Source organism: Peromyscus californicus, unplaced genomic scaffold, assembly GCF_007827085.1.
Source record: "Peromyscus californicus insignis strain IS unplaced genomic scaffold, ASM782708v3 Scaffold_2__1_contigs__length_46816999, whole genome shotgun sequence".
NCBI classification, from domain to species: domain Eukaryota; kingdom Metazoa; phylum Chordata; class Mammalia; order Rodentia; family Cricetidae; genus Peromyscus; species Peromyscus californicus.
Genome location: NW_026294540.1, coordinates 8,400,931 through 8,416,027, shown reverse-complemented (window position 1 = coordinate 8,416,027; position 15,097 = coordinate 8,400,931). Strand labels below are relative to the sequence as shown.

General features: G+C 53.0%; 1 protein-coding gene and 2 long non-coding RNA genes across 3 annotated transcripts in view; 2 read left to right on the top strand and 1 right to left on the bottom strand.

The window, feature by feature from the left end:
* Fbxw8 (F-box and WD repeat domain containing 8) overlaps positions 1-15,097 on the top strand; it is a 105,451-nt gene extending 90,354 nt beyond the window's left edge. Inside the window, exons 9-11 of the mRNA XM_052755174.1 lie at positions 10,945-11,118; positions 12,781-12,891; positions 13,306-15,097. Of these exons, the coding sequence (XP_052611134.1) occupies positions 10,945-11,118; positions 12,781-12,891; positions 13,306-13,450 (430 nt within the window). The 3' untranslated portion in view covers positions 13,451-15,097. The remainder of the gene's footprint in view (positions 1-10,944; positions 11,119-12,780; positions 12,892-13,305) is intronic.
* Positions 6-6,688, top strand: LOC128120931 (uncharacterized). Its single transcript, XR_008222010.1, has 2 exons — positions 6-4,639; positions 4,671-6,688. It is a non-coding gene; the product is annotated as an uncharacterized LOC128120931 (long non-coding RNA).
* LOC128120930 (uncharacterized) lies at positions 9,409-11,062 on the bottom strand. The gene is made up of 2 exons (XR_008222009.1): positions 10,784-11,062; positions 9,409-10,677 (listed from the first exon to the last, which is right to left on the bottom strand). It is a non-coding gene; the product is annotated as an uncharacterized LOC128120930 (long non-coding RNA).

The window sequence follows — 15,097 nt, the reverse complement described above, 5'->3', positions numbered from 1 at the left end:
AGGTCTGGGCTGAAGTGACCGTCATTTGTGGTCCTGAGCTGTGAGTGCCCCATGCTTCAGCCTTGCCTGCAGCCCCGCCCCTCCCCATCCTCTGGACTTGGAGCGAAGTCTCGCATTAGGTAATAGTTGGACGTGCTATGCCTCCGCTTCGCTTCTGAGGCACACAGGACGGCTGGTTCTCTTCTCAGGCAGTTGGTGGATAGTCCGGCGAGACCACTTGGAATATCTTTTGTCCCCCTGCTGCAGAATTTGTTTGGCACTGAAAAGCTCGCTTTCTGATATTAAAAACAATAACCTAAGGGACAGGCCGTGTTCAGCACAATAGGGCTGCCTGCCAAGTGATGCCAAGAGTGTATTTCAGAGCACTGTGTGTCCCTCTGGTGACGGAAAAGAGACTTGATGGGAACAGATTCCAGTTTCTATTTAGCTGATTAGCGGCCTTCTCTTTAACACATTGGCTGAGGGAGTCAGTTTTCCTGGTACAGGGGCCAGTGCCAGCCTTTCGCACTGCAGGATTAAAGTGTTTGAAAAGACCCTTCCAGTCCAAATTCAGTTTTCTCCCCCTTGTCTTGTCTCCTCCTTTGCTTTTTGGCTAGTTACCTGCTGTGTCTGATCCAGTGCCCCAGAGAGAGGTAGACTGGCCGGAAGCCAAGGCTGTTGGCACCCCTCCCCTGGGCCCAGCCCCGGGCTGCAGGTGCGCGGCTGCTCGGCTCTGGGTGTTTCTTTGTGCCAAATCCCAGAGCTCTGTCCCAGCAGAGTAGCAGCTTACAGAAATCACTATTGGATCACATCGTGTTTCCATCCTGAACCTCACCCACTTGCTCCACCCCCACCTAGAGCAAAGAGAGCCAGAGCATGCTTTGTGGGGAGAAGGCACTCAGTCCCTGTCTCACGGTCTCCTCAGATGACTCAGAATGTGGGGCTTGCAAATGGAGCTCTGAGTTCAGTGTGCTAAGGCTTGGGGGCTGGAGAGGTGGTTCAGTCAGTAAGTGACTGCTAGGCAAACATGACCTGAATCTGGAACCCAGAACCCATGTGAAAAAACAAGGCATGCTTTAATCTCAGCATTTGGGAAGCAGAGGCCGGGGAATCTTTGTGAGTTCACGCCAACCTGCTCCATGTAGTAAGGTCCAAGTCAGCAAAAGCTACATACTGAGACCCTGTCTTAAAACAACAACAGCCAAAAAAGGCACGGTCACACTGGTCTGTAACCCTGGGGGAAAAGGGCACAGGCAGGACTGCCCTCAGTTCAATGCCAGCAAGTCAGAGGGCTCTGGGTTAAGCCTGTCTCAAGAGATAAGGCAGAGGGTAGTTGAGGACGGCTGGCATTGACTCTGGCTTCCATATGCCCTTGTTCACAGGTGCATACATGCATACACTGCACAGGTACATACATGCATACACTGCACACATGCAGGCCCTTGCACACAAACCCCAACAACAACCACAGCCTAGGCTTTGCAAGTAGCCCCAGCATGTGGCCAGGGAAACAAACTAGTTCCTGTGAGTTGAGCTGACGGTCTCCACTGTTTTTGAGTGGAGCAAATGTCAGGGGCTCTTGGGGACCTCCACATATCAGGCCTGGGCAGGGGACTCTGCCCAGAGTGTGTGTGCTTCTTGGTGCTGACAGGAACCCAGAGAGCAGAGGAGCCTCGTGTGGGAAGACCTTAGCCCAGACAGCTCCAGACCATCACAGCCACTGTTAGCCACCTCTCACCCTAGCTGTCCTCCAGGACACGCAGGGAATTCTTAGGAAAGCTGACCTTTTCCTCTGGAGTGTACCCACCTCATCACGTGTTGTGACTAGATGAGGAGCCCCATGCCCAGTTCAGAAGGCCCTCTGGTCAGCATGAAGCCCAAGTTTGATTTTGAGAAATCCGTTTTATTAGAATGTAGCAGAGTTAAGTTTTTAAAAAAGAGCAGGGAGGTCCCAGGACTCTCAGCACAGCATCCATCACTAGATGGTGGGCGCAAACAGGGCTCCTCAGTGTTAGAATAAACCCGAGCTACAGGCCTGAGCTTGTGTCTGCAGTGAGGGCTACAGTTGCCTTCGGAGGAAAAGCCAAGACTCCCTGCCTCATCTAAGAGTCCAGGCAAGTAAACTGTAGGGAAGAATTGAAACATTTAAAGCTCCTATGGACAAGTTTGCTAGAGCAGCCGTGCCCAGTGGTTAGGAGTGGCTGCATGGACACACTGTCCCCAAACCTAAGTCATTAGTCTGCTCTTTTCTCCCTGGGAGATGGAGGGTTTTAAGCTCATTCAGTTCCAGGAAGGTGGTCACAGCATCCTGCCTCCTTACAGTTCTGTCGGTGGGAACCCCTGTTGAGGGCAGGACCGCAGGAAAACACTAGGGACAGGGGGAAGCCTCTGGGCACAGCCACTTCCCAGGGTGCTCGGCTGCAGTCCATCATCCTGACTGCCCTCTGCAGTGCCTAGGTGCCTGCCTTTTCTATTCATCTGTGGTTTACCGGCGTTGGACTGAGAGCTCCGGAACCAGAACCTCCACCTTCCTGTCGGTGCGTGGAGGAGAGCTCGTGGCTGGTGACCGAGAGCTGTGCTCGCTGAGGTCCCTCCCTGTGTGCCTCGACAGTGACACCCAGGGTTAGAGTGGAGCATCTTCAGGCTCTGCCAGGGAGAGCCAGGGCCAGAGTCAGTGCTGGGGTGAGACTGCCACTGTCAGGTTGCTAGGCACAGTCCTTGGACCAACACCTCTGTCACCCTCCCCGGGTACAGCTTTGGTGTGTGTGTGTGTGTGTGTCTGTCTGTCTGTGTGTGTTACATCCATATTTGTGTATATGCATACATCTATGTGTGTATCTACATCTATTGTGGGTGTGTGTACGCTACAGCACGTGTGAAGATCAGAGACAACACTGTCTTCAGCTCTTGCTTCCTCCATGTTGGCTGTGTGTTCAGATTAGCTGGCCCAGGAGCTCCTGGTGACTCTGCCACCCTCCCTCTCATCTCACCATAGGAGAGCTGGAGTACAGACATGTGCTGCTGCGTCTGGCTTTACCTGGGTCTTGGGGGCCAAACTTGGGTCCTTATTCTTGTCTGCCAAGTGTTTTACCCACAAAGCCGTCTCCCCAGCACAAGGTCATTTTCAGAACCACTTCCTTGACGTAGAGCTCATGTGTCATGTGATCCATCAACTTAACCGCACAGTCGATTTCAGGACGGTGCCCCGGATAGAAGCCCGCACTGTGAGCAGTCACTGCTGTCTCCCCCAAGCCCTCCATTCTGGCGTGCATTTACCTGTGATGTTCGGGAAAATGATTGACATGTGGCCTTTTATGACTTATTCCTAGTCTGATGTTTTCAAGGTAAGCCCACATGATAACTTGTACCAGAACGTCACTCACTCCTTTTTAATGGCCAAGTAATGTCCATCATTGGACGGACAACATTCTATCTCGGTAAGCCAGTGGACATCTGGGTGGTTTAATTAATTCAGTCTCTTAATAGTTTTGACCATTGCCATAATTCCCGTGTAATTTTTTATGTTTCTTCAATTCTCTTGGGTGTAGATACCTAGGAATTGAGTTGCTGGCTTCGGCGGTAATTGCCACACTCTTCTCAAGTGGCTGCTCATCCTATCTGCCCTGGCCCTGGGGAATCTTCCAGCTCCTCTATGTCCTCAGTCTGTGAGGCACCTCCTTGTGCACCATGCTGGTGCCTAAGGACCCATTTCCTGTGTCATCGGCACATCTTCCGTGGAGAGATGACTGTTTGAGTGGGGTGCAGGTTGAGACGTGGTCTCACTGTAGCACACTGGCCTAGCATTTGCTGGGTACAGTTAGGGCGGTCCTGTGTCTGCTGCTGAGTTCTGGGCTTACAGGCGTGAACTAGCACACTCAGACTCAAATCCTGTTTTTAACTGAGGTTTCTATTGTGGAGTTGTGATGGTTTTTGATTTTTTCTGGGTGTAAGTCGCTGGTCAGATCTGTCAAGTATCCTCTTGTGTAGGTTATGTTCACTTGTTGACAGTGGCCTTCAAAGTGTGGGCTTTAAATAGTGATGGAGTGTGATTTGTCTAGTTTTTATTGCTTGTGTTACCACTTATTCATAAAAAAAATTCCTACTCCAAGGGTACTAGTTTGATTTCTTGAGTTTTATAATTTAGTGTCTACATTGGAAATGCATGGCCTGTTAGGTAGTTTGGGTACAGTGCATGGCCTGTTAGGTAGTCTGGGTACAGTGCATGGCCTGTTAGGTAGTCTGGGTACAGTGCATGGCCTGTTAGATAGTCTGGGGTACAGTGCATGGCCTGTTAGGTAGTTTGGGTACAGTGCATGGCCTGTTAGGTAGTCTGGGTACAGTGCATGGCCTGTTAGGTAGTCTGGGTACAGTGCATGGCCTGTTAGATAGTCTGGGATACAGTGCATGGCCTGTTAGATAGTCTGGGGTACAGTGCATGGCCCGTTAGGTAGTCTGTGTACAGTGCATGGCCTGTTAGATAGTCTGGGGTACAGTGCATGGCCTGTTAGGTAGTCTGGGTACAGTGCATGGCCTGTTAGGTAGTCTGGGGTACAGTGCATGGCCTGTTAGGTAGTCTGGGTACAGTGCATGGCCTGTTAGGTAGTCTGGGGTACAGTGCATGGCCTGTTAGGTAGTCTGTGTACAGTGCATGGCCTGTTAGGTAGTCTGGGATACAGTTTATGGCCTGTTAGGTAGTCTGGGTACAGTGCATGGCCTGTTAGGTAGTCTGGGGTACAGTGTGAGGTGGGTGCGGCTTGTGCTCAGTCGTCTCAGCACCATTCATTCATTGTCGAGATTGTTCTTTCCATTCTGGAAAATTAATTGATCACAGAGATCGAGTGTGTTCCCAGTTCCGGCTCTGCCCTGTTTATCTGTTTCCCCAATGCCTGACTGGACTGCCCTGCAGCTTTTTGTTAGGATGTACTAGACAGAGGAAGCCCCCTGTCGCCGTAGGTGGAGGGAGGACGTCTGTGTTGGAGTTGGGTGTGGTGCTGTGCCACCTGGGAGGTGGAGGCGCAAGTCTCAGGACAGCTTGGACTATATACGGCGGCTCTGTAAAAAACAAAATGGGCCCAAAAGATGGCTCAACTATAAGGAGCATGTGCTGCCCTTGCAGAGATCTGAGTGTGATTCTCAGCCACATCAGGGGCCTCACAACTGCCTGTAACTCCAGCTGAGGGGACCAGATGCCCTCTTCTGGACTCTGGAGGCTCCTGCACACACATGTGCACATACATGCACACAGACACACATACATATAATTAAAAACACAATCTTAGAGCTGGGCGGTGGTGGTGCACATCTTTAATCCTAGCACTCGGGAGGAAGAAGCAGGCGGATCTCTGAGTTCAAGACCAGCCTGGTCTACAGAGTGAGTTCCAGGACAGCAAGGTCTCTTACACAGAGAAACCCTGTCTCAAGGGAAAAAAAAAAAAAAAAAAACTTAAAAAGAACAGGATAAAATGTGCAACATAGGCATGTGAACTATTGGTACTGTTTTTACAGTTATTGAGTGTGTGCATGATGAGGGGTACATGTGCCGTGCGTGTTTTTGGAGGTCCGAGCACAGCTGTAGAGTGGGTTCTCTTCATCCAAGGCTCTGAGGAGGAAACACCAGGCTTGTCATGAGTATTCACTGCTGAGCCAGCGTGCTGGTTCTCACTCAGACTTAAGATGGAAAGTGTCATCTAAAACCTTGGTACTAACAGCTTTACTGCTTTGGCCATCAAAGCTGTCCCAGGCTGGCTTGTTGTGAGCTGCGGAGCTCAGAGTTTAGAAGATTCCTTGAGGAATCGGGTGCCAAGAGCTTCGGGATCACCTCAAAGGGATTGCTGCTTGTAGTTCTTGTAGAAACCTCCACTGTGGTGATACCGTTTGGCACAGAGCATGCTAAGCTTAGCCCAGCTGGACAAAGCTGGATATGTTGTGCATCTGAAAATATAAGTGTTTCCAATTGCTATTGAGATGCACATTCTCAGAAGGCTGGCTTCGGTGCTGTGTGAGTGAGGCATGGATTCTGCATACACATTTATGTGCAGCCTTCCTCCACAGCTCAGATACAGTGAGGTCAGATGGAGGTGTGCACTAACCTTTTAAAAATACCAGTTTTCCCTATTCATTTAGTCACAATTTAAAAAGGCTTGTGTGTCAATGTTTTCTGTACATTTACCTTTATTTTCTGGATAGAACTGTAGCCAAGATTGCGTTCTTCCTGAAGAACAGCCAACCCAGAGCCAAATGCGCCAGCTTTGCCACCCCAGTCTGCCTTGTTACCGGACGGGACTGTGGAGTCCAAACCAATAGGAAGCACGCCCCGAGGTGTGACCCCCCAATTAAAGAGTCTTCTTGCTTCCTTCCTGCCCAGCACATAGAAAGTTGTGGTGCGCTCGTGTGTGGTGCCTGCTGCCAGGGTGCGTGCAGGGCGCGAACATTACGCTCACTCCATCTGCAAGTGTTATAATGAGTTATTCAGAGCTCTTCACACAGGACCAACCAGAGCGTGCCTCCCTCTCCGTTCCAGCGCGTTTTCCTGCCCATCAGATGGATGCTCCTCTGCTGGAGTCTTTGGAAGGTTCTGGTGTCTTTTGTTTTAATTGGCGGGCTAAAGCTGCCTCCTATGGTGCAGTTTTCATTAGTGAAGGCTGCAGAGAGGGAGTGTTGGGGCTGTCCTCCAAGCCCATCCATGAATATTAAACATACGACAATTATAGCTTTCAGACCAATTATTTTTCTTTCAGCAGGCAAAGTTGGTGATACTCACTAGATGAGGATTCGCAGTATCTACCATTGGCCCCTTTTTGTCCCTGGAATTGGTCACCCTGGCACGTCTCTGCCCATTTGCTGGGCTACCTGTTTCCAGCGTGGGGTGTGCGGTTTGAGTGCTGAGGCTGCAGGCTCTGCCAGGCTGCCGCCTGTGGGGTTGCTGCTGCACCCTGTCAGCTCTTCCGGGCTGGTACCTGCCTCCTCATCTGAATTGATGGCCTGAGTGGACAGGACCCTGCAGTAGTGCAGTTCTGTCTGCGAGGAGAAGCCAGGCGTCTCTTTAAGATGTCAGAAACTGTTCTTCCCCACGGGCAGGTTTGTTTCCTTAGTGAGCCGGAGCTGCTGTGTCTCTGGTGCTGCGGTCTACACACAGTAGAGAAACAGACGCAGACTTTGAACTACTGGACCAAACGTGTCTGCCCGTGTCCGCGTGTTACAGCTACACTGTAAACACTCACAGAGGGCTCTGGATAGACCCAGCTAGCCAGCATGCACTCCCCCATCTGTTTCAAGTGCCCAGCTGGGCTCCAGCCTGAGGATCCTTCCCTCCTGGGTGCCCAACAGCCTTGGGTCTCCGAGGCCTGAAGACGGGCAGCTGTGCCTGCGTGGAGGACAGGCCTCCCTGCTGGAGCCTGCGGGGGAGTGGCGCTCGTAGCCATAGGCCTGCACTGCCATCTTGCCGTGTGACCTTGATTCTGCATCCCAAGACTGGGATTGTGTGTGGTTTGGTTTGGTGCTTTGTCAATGGTGGTGGTGTGGTTTTACAAGTTTTCCTGTACCCCAGGCTGATCTTGAACTGGCTTTGTTGTAGCCTGTAGTCAATAATGACCGTGGTCCTTCTGCCTTTACCACCCCCACCCCCCCCCACCCCTGTGCTGGGATTCCAGACTGTTCCACAATGCCCAACTTGGGTTGTTCCACATTATACCTGCGTAACACTAGCTGAGAACAGGTCACCCTCTGAGACAAATCAGGTGTGTGCATGTGCACAGGTGTGTGCACCGGGTGTAGCCGACACCCTCTGAGGCCTGAATTTTAAATGGTATATTGTATAGTCATGTCTGGAACAAAGCAGACACCTCCCTCGAGGGTCTGGTGCATCTCCACCTCTCCTCCCGGGCAGCTGCTGCTGCGTTTGACTTCTGAACCGTGCTGTGGGAAGCATGCTCTGCACCCGAAAGCAAGTGCAGTAGGGCCTCAGTGCAGCCCCTACACACATCTGCTCACACTTGAGGACTGGCCCGTGACCCCTGTCTCAGCTGAGCAGTTCCTGGCCCCCTGGCTCCTCTGCAAACGGTGTAGACATGTCACCTGCTCACAGTTCAGGCTTCTGTGAGCAGCTAGAGCTCTGTCTGCCCAGTGCTCCACGGTCGGCTCGTGCCGGGGCTGCCGAGTGGATGGGGATGGTATAAGTAACTGCGTCAGTCATTCAAATTCACGGCGTCTCTAATGCTGCCCCAAATGTCCCTGTGAGTCTATTGATCATTTCTAGCAGGTAATTCCTTCTCCCTCAGGCTGCTGAAGACTGTGCGCGCCCACTTTAAAATAACCGTTTCCAGTACGTAGTTTGTATTGTGACTAGTGCTCACTAGCACTAGCCCCAGGGCATCACCAGCCCGTCTTTCCCCAGGACCTTCTCTAGGTGTGACGCCCCTGCCCGCCATGCTCTGCTCCTGTCGTGTCTTCTCATGAAGTTCATGTTCAGGGTGTGTGTCTTCACTCTGGAGGATGAATGGCTGTGTGAAGCAGGAGTCAAGGTGTTCTGTGGCTCCTCACTGCTGCCCTGTGGACTGAGGGCAGCAGCCTCACCCCTCCCTCCCACAGCTGCTCTGTGATTCTGCAAGGCAGTGGAGAGGTGGCTCCCCTGAGCCCGGCAGAGCAGGTCAAGGGTGTTGGTTTTGTTTTTACCACTGTAAGTGGTATGTGGTGGGAGGCTGGCCTCGCTGTCTGAAACCAAGGCCTGTCCCTGTGCCACTGATGAGCACTGTGACAACAGCCTGAGTTCTCCTGACTGTATTAGTCATGCTTTCTCATTTCTGTGACAAAAAGAACTCAGAGTTTATTGGGGTTCAGGGTTTCAGGGTGTGGTCCATCAAGGTGGAGAGTCATGGTGGCCTGGATGTGTCCACTCTCTGCGAACCCCCCAGCGGGAGTGCCTTGAGCCACTCCAGCCTACCTCACACCGTGGTACTCGAGCTCAGTCCCTGCAGTGGGGTTTGTGTGTGCACCTGTTCTGAGTCTCACTGCCAGGCCCAGAGCAGGGTTACAGGTTCCGTCTCGGCTGAAAGAACGTGATAAAGGAGCAGCATCCGCTTTTATTTCTTACGACCGGTAGACTTGGATGTGGTGTGCTCAAGAGGCACTCCGTGCTGTGAGGCTTTTCTTGCCTTTTCTCGCTGTGAGTTGTGGGTCTTCACTGTTTAACTTGGAGGAAGCAGTTATGAGGGGGCCCCTGCTGTCGACTCCCATCCATCTGAAATACTTGTATAATCTTTTCAGGGTGGCTTGTGGGTTTTGTGGTTAAGAAGCGCGCCCCCCCCCCCTTCTTTATTTGAAACAAGGTCTTTCTACGTAGCCCAGGCCAGACGCAAACTCTGCAGCCCTGCCTCAGCTGCCTGAGTAATCCCAGAAATTTCCCCAGGTTAGACAAGAGCTCTGCCACCAAGCTACAGTCCACGTTTTTATTCAACACAGAATATCACTAAGCTGTTCAGGGTGGCCTGGAACTTGCAATCCTCCTGCCTCAGCCTCTCGGGTAGCTGGTATTATATATAACTCAGCTCTGAGTTGAGAAAACACAGTATACTGATATTAACTGCTATCCTAAAACTGAAATCCATGTAAGATCATATGGTGCCCACAGAGTCCAGAAGAGGACACTGGGGCCCAGGAGCTGGAGTTACAGCTGTTTGTGGTCCACCAGATGTGGGTGCTAGGAACCAAACTCTCCAAGAGCAAGCCATGCTTTTAACTGTGGAGCCATATCTCCAGCTCCTTGACTGTTTCTTACAATTAGTGGGTGGTATACAAAATGTAGCTGTTTGGGCTGGAGAGATGGCTTAACAGTTAAGAGCATAGGCTGTTGTCCCAGAGGACCTGGGTTCAATTCCCAGCACCCACATGGTAACTAGCAGCTGTAACTCCAGCTCCAGAGGATCTGATGGCCTCCTCTGCCAGCTGCAGGCACTACATAGACAGACAACTGTTCAATGTAGTTGTTGAGTTGGGCATATTCACATGGATAAATTGCTGTCGCAGTGTCATTCCTGATCTTCATGGCATTTATCGTTTCTAACACTGGGCAGGCAGGAGCGGTGTGATCATGCCTGGCTGTTTGGAGGCGTCCTGTTGGAGCGGGGGTGGGGGGGGTGTTCAGCCCTCGTAGAGCTGACTGGGTTTTCTTCTGTGGGCGGGACATGGTAGCTCCGCTAGTCTCCAGGGGCTTCCTGTGGGGCTCGAGGTTGTCTGCCTGATGTCAGCTGTGCTAACAACATCCCTTCCTGGCTTCTGTATTCAGAGCCCGTAGGCAGCGGCCCCTCGCACGGCTGGCCAGCCCTGCCTGTTGCTCTCTATCACGGCTTTGATCTGGTTTTTCTCTTCTTTCCTAGAAAGTCACTCACTCGTCTAAATTTTCAATTCCGTAGCTTAAAAAATGGACTCAAACAGAAAAGCTGGGGAGGTGATAGAGAACAGAGAAGCAGAAGTCTAAAGTCCATGAAGCACCATCTGTAAAAAGGAAGTTAGGGCCCCGTGGCTTTGGTTCTCCTGGGCAGGTTGACAAAATAGTAAAATTAGCTCTGAAGTCCAACTTCTCTGGCACAGAACTGCAATATCCATCTTCGTCCTCTGTGCGTGCAGCAGGTCTGATCTGTGATTGTCTCGTGTGCACTTGAGACCACACATGAGCAGGCAGCTGCTCACGTTGAGCCTTCAGACCTGGGGAATGAGTGAGGCATGGTCTTGGGGTTAAAATACTGCACAGGACCCTGGAAGCAGCGAGTGCGTATACACTGTAGATAGTTTGGGACAGCACGAGCTTTACCTTTGCCTTGCCAGGGCTTTCATGGGGTTTGTCTGATCAGAAGACCAAGTGTCGATCCTACTGCAGATGTTGAGTCCCATGGGATGCTGCAGGGACCACATAGCTGAAGCCGGGCTGGGGATGCAGGCTTCCTCACTAACCCCTCTCCTCGCATCTTCCAGAGTGAGGCTCCATGACCTCCGCAGTGATAAAATCGCCCTGTCACTGTCCGCCCATCAGCTGGGGGTGTCCGCAGTCCAGATGGATGACTGGAAGATCGTCAGTGGGGGCGAGGAGGGGCTGGTGTCTGTGTGGGATTACCGCATGAACCAGAAGCTGTGGGAGGTGCACTCCAGGTAAGCTGACCCCTGCTGTGTGTGGACCGTGGTTGCTGGAGTGGTTCCGGGCCGCCTGTGCCCACGCCACCACCTTCCTGAAAGCAGCTTTGTAGGAAGGAGACCTAGGCTTGGAGAGACCGATCCTGAGACTTCAGCTCCTCTCTTTTCCCCCATTAATATCGCCCAGAGTACCATGCGGCCTCACTGAGCATCCTAGTTCCTTAGGGTGGAGTGAACTTTTCATAACTGTGTTGGTCACTGTAGATTCCTTCATCTTAATTACCAGGAAACAAGGGAGCCAGCTTGGCGAGACTCATTTCCAGGGTGCAGGTGGATGGGTTGGCACAGGTGTGTTCAGGTGTGTGGCTTGGGCCTTCCTTCACTATAAAGAAGGGCACATAGTGTGCAAGTTAAGTGAGCGCCAGCCAAGGGGAGCTCATCTGGCCTTGAACAGGAGAGATTCTGTGAATGGTGCCCACTGGTAACATTGTTCATGTGAGCCTGCCTCAGTTTTGAATTTAGAAGCAGCCTGGAACTCCCACCGGCTCATGTGCCTTCAGTAGGGGAGCGTGGCCCCAATTCCTGTCTAGCTGAGCTTTGGCTCCACTGTAAAAGGGTGTGGTGCTGTGGAAGTGCCAGCGTAAAATCATCACAGACGCAACTCTCCCACCCCGATGCAAAATCAAGACAGCCCTGCCTTCGTTTAAGTGCAGGGTCGATGGCTTTGTAAACATAAGTGAAATTTGTTTCTTAGCCTGAAGGGTGTTGAATACTCTGGCCAAACAGCTTTTGAGACCAGAACCCCAGTGGTACCACACTGCCCTCTGTCCCTACCTTAGATGGTAATGCACAATGGTGCCACCAGGTGGCGCCAAAGGACAGCTCAAACTCCCACACTAGATTCCAGCATTTGCCCAAATTTCAGGCAAGCCAGTAGAGAGCTAGTTCTCTGTGCCTCCAGGACAGCTCCGTCCGTCCGTCCGTTCTGGGCTTCTGCAGTGGCTCAGGCAGGCTGCCCAACACCCAGCAGATCTTTTCACCACTCGAGGGCGGCCCAGGGAAGTGAGGTCTTCTCTGGTAAGGGTCCTGGTCCTTCCCCAAGCTCTAGTCCGGCTGCTGGTCTGACCGCCTGCCCTCAGCCTGCCTTCCCTCACCAAGTCCCCTCCTTTACGCACTTTCCCGTTATCCTCGAGCCAGAAGGCCTGTTCCTACCACAGGCTTCCTCCCTGCTGACCTCAGTCAGCCCCAGCTGGAGTGGCATGGAACTCCTTCCTGCAGCCTTACCTTCCCGGTTTGTAGCCTCCGAGGGCAAGCGCCCATTTCCAGGAGCCTCACTCTGTTGTCCCCTGGCTCACAGCATGGCTGCCAGTTGTAGCCATCACTTTGGTACCAGGGCCTCACGCACATGGCTTTTGGATCTCGATGCCATGTTGCAGGCTTGTCTCAAATTGAACATCCTTATATCCCAAACACACCAACTTGTTGAAGCAGTTGGCTGGAGTATGTGAAGGGTGCGGGTGTGTACAAATGGAACTAGAGAAGGCTGCTCATGCCTGCTTTGGGAGCTGAGGCTGCACCCCAGGTCCTCCTCCATAGTATAAAGTATGCCTAGAGGGTCCACGGTTCACAGCCGGGGCAGGCTGCACTCCAGCCTCACAGTGCTCTTCCCCACTGCTCCAGGCACCCTGTGCGCCACGTCTCCTTCAATAGCCACAGCCTGATCACTGCCAACGTGCCCTACGAGAAGGTGGTGCGGAACTCCGACCTGGACACCTTTGCCTGTCACAGGAGGTCAGTGCGGGGTTGGGCACATCCTGAGAAATGGCTTAGCGTGGTTTCATCGCACCCCCCCCCCCATCACATGTTCCTCTCAGAGCATCAACCATGGGCCCTGTTTTCTCTAGAAGTTGGGCACATAGTGGTTGCAGTAGAACAGAAGCACGTACTAATTGTCTGTCTGGAGCATTCCACAGCTGCTCCTGACATCTGGGCAGAGCAGGGCCACAGTGTCAGTGTGACATCGAGGCAAGCCCTCTGCCTGCCCTCTGAAAGATCCTAAACATTGTCTGCTGGGCCTCCCTGCTCACCTCCGTCATGGTGTCTGCATATCTGACATTGTGGGCTCAGAGCACACACTGTCACGGTGGAGGGCTAGCCTCGATTGCATGCCCCTTGCTGACTGATGCTTATCTCTGCTTCCTCTAGACATCGTGGTCTGATCCATGCCTATGAGTTTGCTGTGGACCAGCTGGCCTTTCAGAGCCCTCTTCCTGTCTGCCGCTCCCCCTGTGACACCATGGCTGGGTACAGCTATGACCTAGCACTGTCCTTCCCCTACGACACTGTTTAGGGCGTCCCCTCATGGAGAAGGGGGAGGGTCAGTTTTCAAACATCAGAACTGTAGGGCAGCTCTGCAGCGGACTGGAAGTTTGGAGACAGTGCCTCTCCCACCTAGGGCTTTGGTAGCACACGCTGATGACTCAAGAGCTAGCCTTTCCAGAAGCGGCTCCCGCACCTCAGCCTGTGACAGGAGCAACAGCTCCCCCTCGTTCCACACTCTAGGGTCTCCTGTGTGTGGCGCTGACCCTACCCTGGTCCAGCCCCCTCCGTGGTTCTCACACAGTTCATATAGGCCCTTACCTGGGTGAGGACAGCCTCCCTTCCACTGGCTGCTCTGTCCAGTATATGGGCTGCGAAGGAAGGAAAAGGCACTCCATGGGGATGGCTGGGGCTCAGTTCCTGAGCCTGGCTGCTGGTATCTCTTCCCTCAGCACCCCAAGAGCAGCACAGTGCTCTAGACAAACAGCACCCACAGCTCACCCACTCTGCCTGCAGAATGTCACAGGCAGATCTCCACACCGTGGCCAGGAGACCCCGCCAGTGAAAGCATTGGTGTGCAGACCCTAATTCCCGTTGACCAGGCACCTAACCCTCCTGTACAGAGACCCAGCCCACTCAGGCAGAGTCCCTGTCCCCGCGAACACCAGCTCAAAAAGCAGTATAATAAACAAGTGTACCGGGACACTCCACATTGGCTCTGCAGAGGGCGACAAGGCCGAGTGGGGAGGCTTCGTGCCCTGGAGACCAAGGTGGTTTAAAAAAACAAAAAAGGAGCGAGAGGGGCTGAGAGGAGGGCATGCATGTTCAAAGGGAGTGGGGCTCACCCACGTGTAAGCCAGAGCAGTACTAAGTGCAGCCCTGGGAAGTACTCACCTTCCCAGTGGAAGCCTTGTGTGCATGCTAGGCAAGTACTCTGCCACTGAGACACACCTCCAACCAATACGTGGCTGCGTGGCTTGAAGGTTTCTCAGCTTAGACATTCAGGAGACCTCAGACTCCCACTGTCTAGCTGGACAGGCCACAGAGCCAGCTGGAGCTTGGCATGGCCTCCTGGTAGGCCCCTCCCTCCCTCCCAGGGAGGACTTTGAACCACACTGCACAAGTGCCGGCAGGTGGCAGCTCACCTCTGTCTTGCTGGTCTGGCGCCCTCTGTTGGCCTGGTCTTGCTAGGTCTTCTCTCAGGCTTTCCCAGGCCTGCGTCAGTGCCACTGAGGAAACTCCTTGGTCAGCACCATGAAGGGCCATCAAAGAGCTGGAAGAGCGGATGCAGAGGTGACTGGAGTGGAAATATCATACCCACCAGCAGCTAGGGTAGTTTTGAGCATACCCCGCCCCCGGGCTTCATGACGGGGTGCTTAGGGACATGGTTCCTTACACAGCAGCTCTGTGGGTGTTCTCTGCTGTCAGCTCAGCCTCCTGGGAACCCCCCACCCCCACCCCCCAGAGCAGCAGACCTACCCAGAGTCTGTCCCCACCGGCTGGGACTGCTGCTGCTGCACCTGCTAGCAGGGTGGGGACAGGTGGTCGGTCTCCCTCAGCTGCCCTGAAAGCCGGGAGCCACCAGGACATGCCCCTGGGAACCAGAGGTGGCCACACACCTGCAGCTTGCCTTTTGCCTTACACAGCCACATCTGCTCTGCTATTAAAGGTTCTGACT